Source organism: Coregonus clupeaformis, chromosome 14 (assembly GCF_020615455.1).
Source record: "Coregonus clupeaformis isolate EN_2021a chromosome 14, ASM2061545v1, whole genome shotgun sequence".
In the NCBI taxonomy this organism is placed as follows: domain Eukaryota; kingdom Metazoa; phylum Chordata; class Actinopteri; order Salmoniformes; family Salmonidae; genus Coregonus; species Coregonus clupeaformis.
Window position 1 is genome coordinate 35,791,910 of NC_059205.1, and position 15,922 is coordinate 35,807,831.

Below are 15,922 nucleotides of genomic sequence, written 5' to 3' on the forward strand. Positions count from 1 at the left end.
CACGTCTCAGCGCTGTGTGCAGATTACACTTTTCTGATTCTCAGCAAGTCAATCTGAGAAAGTCTAGCCAGTATTGGGAAATGCTTTTGTTGTTTCAACAAGGCTGTTGCAATGTTTTCAAAGGAATCCTATCAGTTCCTGCTTTATGTTATCACTCCCAAAAAAGCTGTGTGTATTATGTAAGGAAGTTGTTTTGATGGAAACTGTCTCTTACGGACAGACTAAACATCAAGTAATGAGTATGACTGATTTCCTGCGATTGTTGACTCAAACAGAATTGTTCTGCTGCTCTATGTTTGCTACATACTTAAGACAGAGACGGCCTAACGGCTTATCGTTGAAGTCGTTTGTGGGGACATCAAAATGAGGGGTGTTGTACAAAAAAGTAATCAGCGATTGGAACACCCCCTCCCCCCCTTCTTAGTCCCCACAGCCCGTACACCTCCCCTGAGCCCAGTGGCCCTGGCGGCCGTCATCGCGGGGCCGGTGTGTGTGCTGTGCTTCGTGCTGCTGCTGGTGTTCTACGTGTGCCACAGCCGCTCTGTCGTCCACCGCCGTGTGCCCAATGAGGAAGACCCTGCAATGGACCATCCCTTCCTGGCCGATGGCCACACCCTCAAAGACCTCATCTACGACATGACCACCTCAGGCTCCGGATCAGGTGGGTTTTGTAGTTTGATGTACATTCATCACACCATTTGTGAGATACATTTTCAACAGATTGCTGAGCTTAGAGGAGGTGTAGCATGATCTACTACAGTACGCATAATGCTCTGTACAAAATGTCCAGTTTTATCTTCATTAAGATGTTCCTGAAGCTAACATAATGGTGTCCCATCTCCTTACCAATACAGGTTTCACACTTTGGAGTGCTATAATCTCCCTTAGGATTGATTTAAGTGTTCCATCTAGAGGTGGATACTTTGGAGGCTTTGGACACAGCTATATCAGCCCAATGCACAAGTCTGTCATTTACTGACCGGTTATGTAAGTTGTTCTGAAAAGGCTTAGAAGTTGTTTCCATAGAGCTGCAATACTGACCTTGCAAGCGCTTAGTTTGTCATCTACTCAATGGGTTGTATTGAAGAAGTTGTTCAATACTCTTCAGTTGTTACATTCCAATAGAGCGGTTCGCGAAATGAGAGCCAATATGCTGCTGGAAATGATCTTCGCTATGAATGATTCAGTGAATGATAAGGAGACGTGTGTTCATTAATACATCAGTTTAGCAGCCGGCTAGACTGGGACATAGTGCTACCAGACAAGGACCGTCATTAAATCAGAGAAATATAATCTAATTAATGCTTACAATCACATACAGTTGAAGTCGGAAGTTTACATACACCTTAGCCAAATACATTTAAACTCAGTTTTTCACAATTCCTGACATTTAATCCTAGTAAATATTCCCTGTCTTAAGTCAGTTAGGATCACCACTTTATTTTAAGAATGTGAAATGTCAGAATAGTAGTAGAGAGAATGATTTATTTCAGCTTTTATTTCTTTCATCACATTTCCAGTGGGTAAGAAGTTTACATACACTCAATTAGTATTTGCTAGCATTGCCTTTAAATTGTTTAACTTGCGTCAAATGTTTCGGGTAGCCTTCCACAAGCTTCCCACAATAAGTTGGGTGAATTTTGGCCCATTCCTCCTGACAGAGCTGGTGTAACTGAGTCAGGATTGTAGGCCTCCTTGCTCGCACACGCTTTTTCAGTTCTGCCCACACATTTTCTGTAGGATTGAGGTCAGAGCTTTGTGATGGCCACTCCAATACCTTGACCTTGTTGTCCTTAAGCCATTTTGCCACAACTTTGGAAGCATGCTTGGGGTCATTGTCCATTTGGAAGACCCATTTGCGACAAAGCTTTAACTTCCTGACTGATGTCTTGAGATGTTGCTTCAATATATCCACATAATTTTCCATCCTCATGATGCCATCTATTTTGTGAAGTGCACCAGTCCCTCCTGCAGCAAAGCACCCCCACAGCATGATGCTGCCACCCCCGTGCTTCACGGTTGGGATGATGTAGCTCAATTGGTAGAGCATGGCGCTTGTAACGCCAGGGTAGTGGGTTCGATCCCCGGGACCACCCATACCTAAAAATGTATGCACACATGACTGTAAGTCGCTTTGGATAAAAGCGTCTGCTAAATGGCATATTATTATTATTATTATTATTATTATTATTATTATTATTATGATGTTCTTCGGCTTGCAAGCCACCCCCTTTTTCCTCTAAACATAACGATGGTCATTATGGCCAAACAGTTCTATTTTTTTTTCATCAGACCAGAGGACATTTCTCCAAAAAGTACGATCTTTGTCCCCATGTGCAGTTGTAAACCGTAGTCTGGCTTTTTTATGGCGGTTTTGGAGCAGTGGCTTCTTCCTTGCTGAGCGGCCTTTCAGGTTATGTCGATATAGGACTCGTTTTACTGTGGAAATAGATACTTTTGTACCTGTTTCCTCCAGCATCTTCACAAGGTCCTTTGCTGTTGTTCTGGGACTGATTTGCACTTTTCACACCAAAGTACGTTCATCTCTAGGAGACAGAACACATCTCCTTCCTGAGTGGTATCACGGCTGCGTGGTCCCATGGTGTTTATACTTGCGTACTATTGTTTGTACAGTTGAACGTGCTACCTTCAGGTGTTTGGAAATTGCTCCCAAGGATGAACCAGACTTGTGGAGGTCTAAAACTTTTTTTCTGAGGTCTTGGCTGATTTCTTTTGATTTTCCCATGATGTCAAGCTAAGAGGCACTGAGTTTGAAGGTATGCCTTAAAATACATCCACAGGTACACCTCCAATTGACTCAAATGATGTCAATTAGCCTATCAGAAACCATGACATCATTTTCTGGAATTTTCCAAGCTGTTTAAAGGCACAGTCAACTTAGTGTATGTAAACTTCTGACCCACCGGAATTGTGATACAGTGAATTATAAGTGAAATAATCTGTCTGTAAACAATTGTTGGAAAAATGACTTGTGTCATGCACAAAGTAGATGTCTTAACCGACTTGCCAAAACTATAGTTTGTTACCAAGAAATGTGTGGAGTGGTTGAAAAACGAGTTTTTATGACTCCAACCTAAGTGTATGTAAACTTCCGACTTCAACTGTAGGTCAAAGCTATCATCATAGCCTCATCACACACTCTTACATCCAACCCTTTTGATGTGTTAACATGTCATGTGTGGCCATCATCCTCTGTGAGTGCTTTTACATTAACTGTCCATAGAACTGGAAATTATCCTTGATAGGACAATGGAAGTTTGCTTAAAAAATGTACCCTCTATTGAAGTGAGGTCGGGACAGTATTTGTTTTTCTCTGCCCATCGAACTGGCACCAACTTGCTGGCTATTCTCTCCGCTCATTGAGTTTAATGCCCAGGTTTAAGAGAATGGAAAGAATGCAGACCAGCCGGAACGTGGGCAGAAGCACTCTCTATACTGTTTTATGGACACCTACACCAGATGAAACCAGACAGACAGAGGACCTCCAAATTAGAGAATGAGAGGACACTGAAGACAATGTTAATTTGTTATATTCTCAGAAACTTTTTGTTATACGTCTTTGAAACAGAATAGCTGCAGGTCTGACTTGTTGATTATGTTGTCTTACTGTACATCTGTCTCCCTCAATGTTCTTGAAATCTGGTTTTGTGTACACATTGGATTTTATCGACAGAAAGACACGTTCCATTTTGGTGTGTCTTTTCCACACAACCACTATCACAGTTGCAAGTTCCTCTCTCATGGCTGTATAAAACTGCTTTCAAACTTATCCTAAAACCCTTGCCTCATGATAACTGTGCTCTCTCTCCATCCCCCCCTGCAGGCCTGCCCCTGCTGGTGCAGAGGACCATAGCAAGGACCATTATCCTGCAGGAGAGCATCGGGAAGGGGAGGTTCGGAGAGGTGTGGCGGGGCCGCTGGCGAGGAGAGGAGGTGGCCGTCAAGATCTTCTCATCTCGGGAGGAGCGATCGTGGTTCCGCGAGGCTGAGATTTACCAGACGGTCATGCTGCGCCATGAGAACATCCTGGGCTTCATCGCCGCCGACAACAAAGGTCAGAGGGCACATTGGGCCAGGGTTGTGTTCATTAGGGAGAAAACGTTTAGAAACAGTAAGGTACTTTCTGAACTTGTCCAATAAGAGCCCAGATGTGTATGTTCTGTTGCAAAATGTTTTGCTACAGTGTGCCCAACTGAACATGACCCAGTACTGGTTCTATTTTCTATGACTTCTATAATGCTCTTAATTTTGTGTCAGTGTACCTAGAAGCCACACATGCCTAAAGCAGCTGACAAGCAGAACTGTGTATTTGGCTGGGACCCAGACAGTATTGTCAGGATGCTAGCAGGCAGCCTTTCACTGATGAGATAATCTGTTGTAAATGCAGGCATTATGTAAAGTGTTTCCCTGTGGAATAGGATATGGTAGCTCACTCGCTCTCCTTGCTCTCCTCTAAGATAACGGCACATGGACCCAGCTGTGGCTGGTATCAGATTACCATGAGCACGGCTCCCTGTTTGACTACTTGAACAGGTACACGGTGACAGTGGAGGGCATGATTAAGCTGTCCCTGTCCACCTCCAGCGGCCTGGCTCACCTGCACATGGAGATCGTCGGCACGCAAGGTGAGGAGGACCAATCAAATGTGGCACATGTATCCACATAACATACATATAGAGTTATGAAATGTAGTGATTTTACTCTGCACTCAGCTTTTCCTTTCTCTGTATAGCTCTCTTCCTTTTCCAGCTCTCTCTCTCTCTCTCTCTCTCTCTCTCTCTCTCTCTTTCTCTCTCTCCCCCTCTCTTTTTACTCATTACCCTCTCCCCCCTCCCCCGCCAGGTAAACCAGCTATTGCCCACCGCGACCTGAAATCTAAGAACATCCTGGTGAAGAAGAATGGTACCTGCTGCATTGCTGACCTGGGATTGGCTGTCCGCCACGACTCCGCCACCGACACCATCGACATCGCCCCCAATCACAGAGTGGGAACCAAGAGGTGACTGGCTGCACAGTAGGGCTGACCCCATTTAGGCTTTTGGTTGACCAAGATTTCTTTAGTCAAGCAGTTGAATGATTTTTTTTGTAGACACCTGTCTGATACGTGCCTGTCTCAGTGGACTAATCCATTGCGGAGCCCACTGGGATGGCACAAGTCCATCACTCTAAGACCTCATGTCCACCAGATGCATCAAACTCTTGGCGTTCTGGCGGAAGTCATTCATTGTCAATGGAGCAGTCCGCAACACTACGTTGGGGGTGCTGCACTAGGCTGTGGTGCGTTCTGTGTACCGCATGCGTTCAATATTTTCAACTCGTGTGTTGCTTTACCGTACGGAAAATGCGGGCTAGGCATCCGGCAAAACAAAACGCATATGCTTTTTGGGCATAAGACATGTGATACTGAAATTGTATATTGTAATATTATGTAAAAAGAATGGTGCAACACAAATAAAGATCATATTATTTTATAACAAATGCGCTTTCTCCTGCGTTGGATAGTGGTCGCTGTCCGCAGTTCTGTAACAATCTTCAGTGCGCCTTCAAGGCCACTTTAAAATATGAAGTTTTGTCACACAACACAATGCCACAGATGTCTCAAGTTTTGAGGGAACGTGCAATTGGCATGCTGACTGCAGAAATGTCCACCAGAGCTGTTCCCAGAGAATTGAATGTTCATTTCTCTACCATAAGCTGAATCCAATGTTGTTTTAGAGAATTTGGCAGTATGTCCAACCGGCCTCATAACCGCAGACCACATGTAACCACGCCAGCTCAGGACCGCCACATTCTGCTTCTTCACCTGCAGGATCGTCTGAGGGGGGGTGCTGAGGAGTATTTCTGGTTGTAATAAAGCCCTTTTGTGGGGGGAAAAATCATTCTAATTGGCTGGGCCTGGCTCCCCAGTGGGCCTATGCCCTCCATGGCCCACCAATGGCTGCACCCCTGCCCAGTCATGTGAAATCCATAGATTAGGGCCTAATGAATTTATTTCAATTGACTGATTTCCTTATATGAACTGTAACACAGTAGAATCTTTGAAATCGTTGCATTTAGATTTTTGTTCAGTATAGTTGATTTTATTCAAACACATATGGTGTGTGTGTATATGTAAAAATACACGTTTAAAAATGTTGACCAATTGATTGGTCGAAAGAACAGACAACTCTATCTTTTTTTGTCAGGGACAGCCCTACTGCACAGGGAAACCATTGTCTGGGGGGGGATACACACACGCACACACCCACACACATGCGCATTCATGTATTATACTTATGCTAAAATGTTTATTCTAAATGTTTATTCTCATGCTAATGTTTTATTATATTCCACTGAGCCATTTACTTTGTTTTGTATGCTTATGTTTTATTATTTCTTATTATTGTTGCGTTGTCGAAGGAACCTGCAAGTAAGCATTTCGTTGGACAGTGTATACCATGTGTATCCCGTATACGACTAATACAACTTGAAACACAGGAACACATATAGACACACAGATGGAGAGAGAAATATGACGTAATTTGACATCTTCTTTAGATTAACTATAACTCTACTTGAGTGCAGGTTACATTGTTTTTCTCTGATCCCTTAATCCACACGGCTGTGTATGCCCTTACTAGTGTGCCGTCAGGGAAAATCACATCTGAGTCATTGAGCCTGTTGATATTAAATGCCTGTGAGTGATAGTGAGAGAGCTGAGGAGTGATGGGGGGAGAGAGAGTGCTGAGGAGTGGATACAGCTTTATCACTGAAATCTTAAACAGCTCCGTAGAAGGAGCATGTGTTGGCAAAGGATTGCTATCTGATCTGTTTGGCCCATTACACTTCTCAGGTAGAAGTTTAAAGATTCTCCGGTACTTTTGTATACTTTTTAGCCAGTAGTTCTGAAAGTAGAGCTCATGAGCCAAAAGTGGACCCCAGAAATGGTGTACTATGTCACATATGTGCAGATATGTGCACCACATCATTGCTCTCGCTCTGCTGTGTGCATCTTGCTAGCTGTCACTCAAATGATAAGGAGCTAAAGCTCATTGGCTAGAACTCGAATCGCTAGGGGGCTGGCCCACGTGGGGGGGAAATCTAGGGGAAATGGCACAGCTTCCAGAAAAGTCGCTTTCAAACTAGGGATTTTCTAATTGAGGTAAGACAGTAATTCTGCTCAAAGATTATGCCTGAATGAACTACACATTGACAGCCCAAAGCGGGAGGTTTAAAAATACTTAGTAGTCGCCAAAGTTCCGGAGCATGTCTTTTAAAGTATTGCCTGCATTACTTGTATTTGCTACACTAATGCCATTTCTCACAAATGTACATTATTTCTGTCTTATAATTAAGAGGACAATGTGTCCACTCCAGTGTAGTTTCCAGTGCTAAAAGGAATGAGCAAGGATGTGAGATTTGATGTGTAAAATAATTGATGAGGGTGTAAAAATGGTTGTTTAAAACAATGTATACCTGCATCAAGCTAAGGCTATACAGAGGGATGGATGGGACTGTGAGGGAGGAATGTTGATCCTGATGTGTTGCATCGCGGGGCGTGTAGAGCAGTGGTCTCAGCAGACACTAGCAAGCATTGGGCAGGAGCATATCACAGCCAATCCCCTTCACTGATTATGTCGCTCTGTGCGTCTGCTGCCAACCTTCCCTTCAACTCAGGCACACATACATGCACACTTACTCACACACACTCATGCGCACACACACTCGGGCCTCCCACCACGCACCGCTGCACTGCAGTCAGTGACAGTGTGATGGGGTTAATGTAAGTCCTGAGTGTTGCCTGGCTTTGACCATTCATGTGACTAACCTACTACAGCCCTTCTCTCTCTCTCTCGCTCTCTCTCCTGCCCTTTGCGCTGCCACTCTCCTGACTACACTGCAAGGCTCGCCTCGATCAGATCATCACCTAGTGAAGGATTGGACAATAGACTGAGACTGTACAGGGATGTTTAAGTCAGCATTTTAGACCGTCATTGGAGCTTTGGATCAGAAAAGGTCAGCGTAGAATATTCATCTTTAGAACATTCATATTTTAAAGCAGCATAGAACATTTAATATTTTACAGAATAGTACCTCGAAACTAGGAGGGCATTTGTTCACCCTGGTCACTCAGGATACTCTTTGAGAATGAAGAGTGAATAAAGAGATCATGTTGTCGCCCTGTGTCTGAAAGGATAAAGAGAACTGTCTGGTGAATGTCTCCTCAGGTACATGGCACCTGAAGTCCTGGATGACTCCATTAATATGAAGCATTTTGAGTCGTTCAAACGTGCAGACATCTACGCCATGGGCCTGGTGTTCTGGGAGATCGCACGGAGATGCTCAATAGGAGGTGAGATAACACAATGCTCCTTTTAGCTCTTATCACACAGTGAGTCGTTTTGGCCCCAAGGACCTCGGCTAATTTCTGAAAGCATCATGTCTGTTACACAGTTCAGCCTGCCACTGACACAAGGCCCAACGTTTGGGATCTAATGTGGGACTCACTCTGTCTCTAGTTTAGTCTGTCCCTCTAAGGCTTGGAGTCATCATATCTGCCATTCTCCGATATTTTCAACACTTTGTCAGAATTTGTTCCTAGATTGCCATTGGCCTGTATTCTGTGTAAGCGTGTGTCTAATCTAATCCCGTGTCTGTTGCTCCCTAGGTATCCACGAGGACTACCAGCTGCCCTACTATGACCTGGTCCAGTCAGACCCCTCGGTGGAGGAGATGAGGAGGGTGGTGTGTGACCAGAAACTACGGGCCAACATCCCCAACAGGTGGCAGAGCTGCGAGGTATGACATACTATGCACTTCTAGTCTTGCTTCACTTCCCTTGGGAATATCATCCGTTTGTTTCTCTCTCCCTCTCTCTGTTTCTCGGTCGGTCTCTTAACTGTCTGCCTCTCCTCTGTCTCCGCTTTCTTGCTTTCTCTCTCTCTCCTCTCTCTCCCCCTTTGGTTTCCTGCCAGCAGCCTTCCCACTTCATCATCCACTCTCTCTCTGTCTTTATTGATGCGATTTTTATTGCTTGGAAACAGACAATTAGATTACATCCAATTTGCAGTCATAAAGCATCGTAATCGAATCATCATCCCCTGCAAGGTTACAATGGCTGCTGCCAGAGCCTAGGCATCCCAGGCCGGCTGTAAAACAAACCACTGGATTGATGGCCAGTCTGGTGAATATTAAATGGCCCATCAGTCTATTTGTTTCACTCTGTCTGCGGTTGGAGAAAAGAGGCAGAAAATGTGCGGTTTTAAATCACTCAAAGCTAATTAGCTAAATTAACATGAGCACATCGGGGACACATTCAGAGATATGACTAGAAGACCCATCTTTCTACCCGTCTCTGCTGCTCCTCACAATAAAATCTAGAGATGGACTGGTGTTCTTTCAGCAGTGTTGCTCTCACTCTCTCTCTCTCTCTCTCTCTCTCTCTCTCTCTCTCTCTCTCTCTCTCTCTCTCTCTCTCTCTCACTCTCCCCCTGCCTGTGTTGCCAATGCTAAAAGTCTTGAAAACATTTTCCCAGCTTGGCTGCGTGAGTGCATACATACAGATGTCGGATCTTAATATGACCCATTTCGTCACAGGAGGAAAATAATCCTAAAGCAGGAGAATTTGAAAAAATATTGAATATTTAGAATTGCCGCCAGGGGGCAGCTGGAAGCAGTGTTTGTAGGCTATACAATGCACTGCAGTACCATACCTAGGGGGCTATGGTTTGGGGAAGGCTCTGCAAACCAATGAACCTCACACCATCAAGTAGCATCAAGTATGTTTACGGCTTGCTAGAGCATTGTGAACTGCCGTAACGCAGTGGTCTGATCAGCACGCTTTGGCTCCGAGCATCAGGAGTTCGCGCCCATTGCTGGGCAATCATTTTGACACTTTGTATGAATGGAAAGTAATGTTGGTGTAGCCTACTTTTATTATTTAACCAATCGAAAGGCAGCTGCCTACCTACCTCCAAAGGCACCTACCTTAGTAGGTAGCACTTTTCCAGTAGCTTTCTGCCATTTGGGAATGAATTCAAAGGCAGCATCATGTGATAACACATTCACATTCCACCGAGTGTGAGACGTTTGTAGCCACATTGTAGCCACTGTAGCAGCGTGAGCAACTAGTGCTAGCAATTCAGTGACCTATCCCAAAATGGAAATATCTGACACGAATAACAAGTAAACAAGTAACATAATTGATCTCCTCAGTACCAGTTAATGAATGAAATTGACACCAACCAGAATAATTATCCTACAGTATAGGGTCTTCATCTCGCATATTGCTTGGTCTGCTGCTCCATCGTTGTGGATGTGACCGGTAAGCTTGCATGCATGATATCTTAGTCGTGGTCAAAAGTTTTGAGAATGACACAAATACAAATTTTCACAAAGTCTGCTGCCTCAGTTTTATATACTCCAGAATGTCATGAAGAGTGATCAGATGAATTGCAATTAATTGCAAAGTCCCTCTTTGACATGAAAATGAACTTAATCCCCAAAAAAAACATTTCCACTGCATTTCAGCCCTGCCACAAAGCTGCCATCATGTCAGTGATTCTCTCGTTAACACAGGTGAGAGTGTTGACGAGGACAAGGCTGGAGATCACTCTGTCATGTCTGATTGAGTTAGAATAACAGACTGGAAGCTTTAAAAGGAGGGTGGTGCTTGAAATCATTGTTCTTCCTCTGTTAACCATGGTTACCTGCAAGGAAACACGTGCCGTCATCATTGCTTTGCACAAAAAGGGCTTCACAGGCAAGGATATTGCTGCTAGTAAGATTGCACCTAAATCAACCATTTATCGGATCATCAAGAACTTCAAGGAGAGAGGTTCAATTGTTGTGAAGAAGGCGTCAGGGTGCCCAAGAAAGTACAGCAAGCGCCAGGACCGTCTCCTAAAGTTGATTCAGCTGCGGGATCGGGGCACCACCAGTGCAGAGCTTGCTCAGGAATGGCAGCAGGCAGGTGTAAGTGCATCTGCACGCACAGTGAGGCAAATACTTTTGGAGGATGGCCTGGTGTCAAGAAGGGCAGCAAAGAAGCCACTCTCCAGGAAAATCATCAGGGACAGACTGATATTCTGCAAAAGGTACAGGGATTGGACTGCTGAGGACTGGGGTAAAGTCATTTTCTCTGATGAATCCCCTTTCCGATTGTTTGGGGCATCCGGAAAACACCTTGTCCGGAGAAGACAAGGTGAGCGCTACCATCAGTCCTGTGTCATGCCAGCAGTAAAGCATCCTGAGACCATTCATGTGTGGGGTTGCTTCTCAGCCAAGGGAGTGGGCTCACTCACAATTTTGCCTAAGAACACAGACATGAATAAAGAATGGTACCAACACATCCTCCGAGAGCAACTTCTCCCAACCACCCAAGAACAGTTTGGTGATGACCAATGCCTTTTCCAGCATGATGGAGCACCTTGCCATAAGGAAAAAGTGATAACTAAGTGGCTCTGGGAATAAAACATCGACATTTTGGGGCCATGGCCAGGAAACTCCCCAGACCTTAATCCCATTGAGAACTTGTGGTCGATCCTCAAGAGGCGGGTGGACAAACAAAAACCCACAAATTCGGACAAACTCCAAGCATTGATTATGCAAGAATGGGCTGCCATCAGTCAGGATGTGGCCCAGAAGTTAATTAACAGCATTCCAGGGCGGATTGCAGAGGTCTTGAAAAAGAAGGGTCAACACTACAAATATTGACTCTTTGCATAAACGTAATATAATTGTCAATAAAAGCCTTTGACACTTATGGAATGCTTGTAATTATACTTCGCACATCGACTCGGTACTGGTACCCCGTGTATATAGCCAAGTTATGATTACTCATTGTGTACTTATTCCTAGTGTTATTATCTTTCTATTTTTGTATAAATGTTTTATCACTCTGCATTGTTGGGAAGGGCCCGTAAGTAAGCATTTCACTGTTAGTCTACACCTGTTGTTTACAAAGCACGTGAAAATAAAATGTTATTTGATTTAAGGAAGGGTTGGTCAAAGTGAGATAATCAACTAAAATGTCCAAATCCATCTTAATCTTGGATTATCCAGATTTTAGATCTTCTTGAGAATCTTCAGAGAAAGTGTACAATAGTATACAATAGTAACATCTGACAAAAATATCTCATAACACTGAAGCAGCGAACTTTGTGAAAACCAATACTTGTGTCATTCTCAAAACTTTTGACCACGACTGTACAGACTATGATTTTTTGAGATAGCTAAATAAGCTATTTTACTGACTGTCTAAGAATGATCAATAGCCAGAATAGTGGGGTTTCACTGTGAAGCTAATATTGCATTAGAGCTGATAATACTTTTTTCGAATGAGTAAGCTTGCGTATTAAATGACACAGATGTTCAAGATAACATGCTTTTATATTCGTCGATAACTAATATTGAAAGGTGATATGATGCAATCTAACTAGATTAGAAGGCCTAGACTACTTCATCCTAATGTAAGATAAATGCATTGGATACAAAACAAATACTGCCATGTGATAACAGGATAACATATCCAATATAAATGCATATCATACAGGAATATATGTTCAATGGAATGAATACAGCATAGTAATATTATTGCTGCCTTTCTCTCTCCTTGCAGGGGATTAGACAGATTATCTGCAGTCACCAGATGCCCAAACCTCTAAACTAGAAACGTGTAGATATCAACACTTTGAATAAATGTTAACATTTTTATTGGTATTCCTGTATCTGTGCAAGAGTCTTTAAAACACAGTCCACTGTCGAATAAGTAATTCCCAAGTGAGGGATATCCAGGAGATGAACCTCCAACATTCATAAGCTTGTTCAGTACATGATGGCAAATTTAGTAATGACAGCCAAAGTTGTTATTTCTTTTCATAGACAGGACAGGAGTTTACAGGTTTTTGTTCCAGCTCTACACAAACACTTAATTCAACTACACTGAACAAAAATATAAAAGCAACATGCAACAATTTCAAAGATTTTACTGAGTTACAGTTCATACAAGGAAATCAGTCAGTTGAAGTAAATTCATTAGGCCCTAATCTATAGATTTCACATGACTGGGAATACAGATATGCATCTGTTGGTCGGAGATAGCTTAAAAAAAGGTAGGGGCGTGGATCAGAAAACCATAATTTGCCTCATGCGGCGCGACACATCTCCTTCGTGTAGAGTTGATCAGGCTGTTGATTGTGGCCTGTACCATAACCCTACCGCCACCATGGGGCACTCTGTTCACAAGGTTGACATCAGCAAACCACTCACCCACACGACACCATATACCTGTCTGCAATCTGCCCGGTACAGTTGAAAACCGAGACAGTTTTTGACAGTTTGTGCAGACATTCTTCGGTTGCGCAAACCCACAGTTTCATCAGCTGTCCGGGTGGCTGGTCTCAGATGATCCTGCAGGTGAAGAAGCCGGATGTGGAGGTCCTGGGCTGGCATGTGTTGTGTGACAAACTTCACATTTTAGAGTGGCCTTTTATTGTCCCCAGCACAAGGTGCATCTGTGTAATGATCATGCTGTTTAATCAGCTTCTTGATATGCCACACATGTCAGGTGGATGGATTATCTTGGCAAAGTAGAAATGCTCACTAACAGGAATGTAAACAAATGTTGTGCACAACATTTGAGAGAAATAAGCTTTTTGTGCATATGAACATTTCTGGTATCTTTTATTTCAGCTCATGAAACATAGGACCAACACTTTACATGTTGTGTTTTATATTTTTGTTCAGTATAATGTGTTCTAAATTTGAAGACTGGCACACAGTGCTATCCCCGGGACAGAAATCACGTCTGTATTTTAGAATGAGCTTCATAAGTTACAATGTCTTGACAAATCTGCATGATAAACAATAACATGGATGAATCTATCTAACATTGGGATGTTGCACACTCCTGAATAATATCCTGGGATATGGTGATTATACTGTTTGCTGAGAGGTTCACAACAAGTTTTTACATCAGCAGGGTGTCAGGGTGGGATGTCCTTCAACCTGGAACAAGCAGAGACAAGGGGGATAAATGAATCTCACTTATCAAATGTCAGTGCTGGTTCAAGTTGCTGAAGCTACAACTACCTTTATTAATCTGCAATCGTTTTGTTAAGTTTAGCATATTTTTAGGCTTGGTCAAGTTGTTTACAGTAAGTAGAATAACTTAGCCTCTAATTTGAACTAGTAACACCAACCTCAATGGTGCAACACAATAGGGGAAGGGAAAGTGGCAAGATAAAGTTAACTAATGTTAGCTAGGTAAACATACACTGTATGCAGCTGGCTAGAAAAAGATTCATCATGAGAATGCACAAATAACTTGGCTGGCTAGCAAGCCATTGATTGAACAGAACACCGCTGGCTGAATTTCCTAAGTTTTGCGCCAGATATTAAAATCTCTTCGCTCCAAACGAGTCGAGCAGGATATTTTTTTGTTGTTGCTTGCCAAGCCAATGGAGTGAAACCCAATCAGGTGCCCACTTTAGTCCCTGAAATCAAATTGGGAAAAAAAACAACTATTTTTTACATGTCTTTAGCTGGCTAGCAAATTCACCAATTCATGATTTAAAAACTGTCCGGTTCTTCACAATTGACACATTGCAATCTACAATTTAGTTAGTTTAGTTGTTAACCAATAAACAGACGATAAAGCAGGATGAGATCACCTACTAGCTAGCTATCGCATCCGACGTGTTAGCTAGCTGGCTTGGCAATGGGCTGATAAACACCAGTTTCTCAACATTTTAATTCAGTCAAAGGTTTGGACACACTTACTCATTCCAGGGTTTTTCTTTATTTTTGCTATTTTCTACATTGTAGAATAATAGTGAAGACATCAAAACTATGAAATAACACATATGGAATCATGTAGGAACCAAAAAAGTGTTAAACAAATCAAAATATATTTTATATTTGAGATTCTTCAAAGTAGCCACCCTTTGCCTTGATGACAGCTTTGCACACTCTTGGCATTCTCTCAACCAGCTTCATGAGGTAGTCACCTGGAATGCATTTCAATTAACAGGTGTGCCTTCTTAAAAGTTAATTTGTGGAATTTCTTTCCTTCTTAATGCGTTTGAGCCAATCAGTTGTGTTGTGATAACGTGGGGGGGTATACAGAAGATAGCCCTATTTGGTAAAAGACCAAGTCCATATTATGGCAAGAACAGCTCAAATAAGCAAAGAGAAACGACAGTCCAGCATTACTTTAAGACATGAAGGTCAGTCAATCCGGAAAATGTCAAGAACTTTTAAAGTTTCTTCAAGTTCAGTTGCAAAAACCATCAAGCGCTGTGATGAAACTGGCTCTCATGAGGACCGCTACAGGAAAGGAAGACCCAGAGTTACCTCTGCTGCAGAGGATAAGTTCATTAGAGTTATCAGCCTCAGAAATTGCAGCCCAAATAAATGCTTCACAGAGTTCAAGTAACAGACACATCTCAACATCAAATATTCAGAGGAGACTGCGTGAATCAGGCCTTCATGGTCGAATTGCTGCAAAGAAACCACTACTAGGGCACCAATAAGAAGAGACTTGCTTGGGCCAAGAAACACGAGCAATGGACATTAGACCGGTGGAAATCTGTTCTTTGGTCTGATATGTCCAAATTAGAGATTTTTGGTTCCAACGGCCATGACTTTGTGAGTAGGTGAACGGATGATCTCCGCATGTGTGGTTCCCACCGTGAAGCATGGAGGAGGTGTGATGGTATGGGGGTGCTTTGCTGGTTACTCTGTGATTTATTTAGAATTCAAGGCATGGCTACCACAGCATTCTGCAGCAATATGCCATCCCATCTGGTTTGGGCTTAGTGGGACTATCATTTGTTTTTCAACTGGACAATGACCCAACACACCTCCAGGCTGTGTAAGGGCTATTTTACCAAGAAAGAGAGTGATGGAGTGCTCCATCAGA

The 15,922-nt window shown here is 43.1% G+C and overlaps 1 protein-coding gene across 1 annotated transcript in view; it reads left to right on the forward strand.

Moving 5' to 3' along the window:
- LOC121580966 (TGF-beta receptor type-1-like) overlaps nt 1-15,922 on the forward strand; it is a 59,634-nt gene that overhangs the window by 31,597 nt on the left and 12,115 nt on the right. Inside the window, exons 3-8 of the mRNA XM_041896206.2 lie at nt 425-661; nt 3,845-4,075; nt 4,479-4,646; nt 4,864-5,020; nt 8,229-8,353; nt 8,669-8,799. Coding sequence (XP_041752140.1) covers nt 425-661; nt 3,845-4,075; nt 4,479-4,646; nt 4,864-5,020; nt 8,229-8,353; nt 8,669-8,799 — 1,049 coding nt within the window. The remainder of the gene's footprint in view (nt 1-424; nt 662-3,844; nt 4,076-4,478; nt 4,647-4,863; nt 5,021-8,228; nt 8,354-8,668; nt 8,800-15,922) is intronic.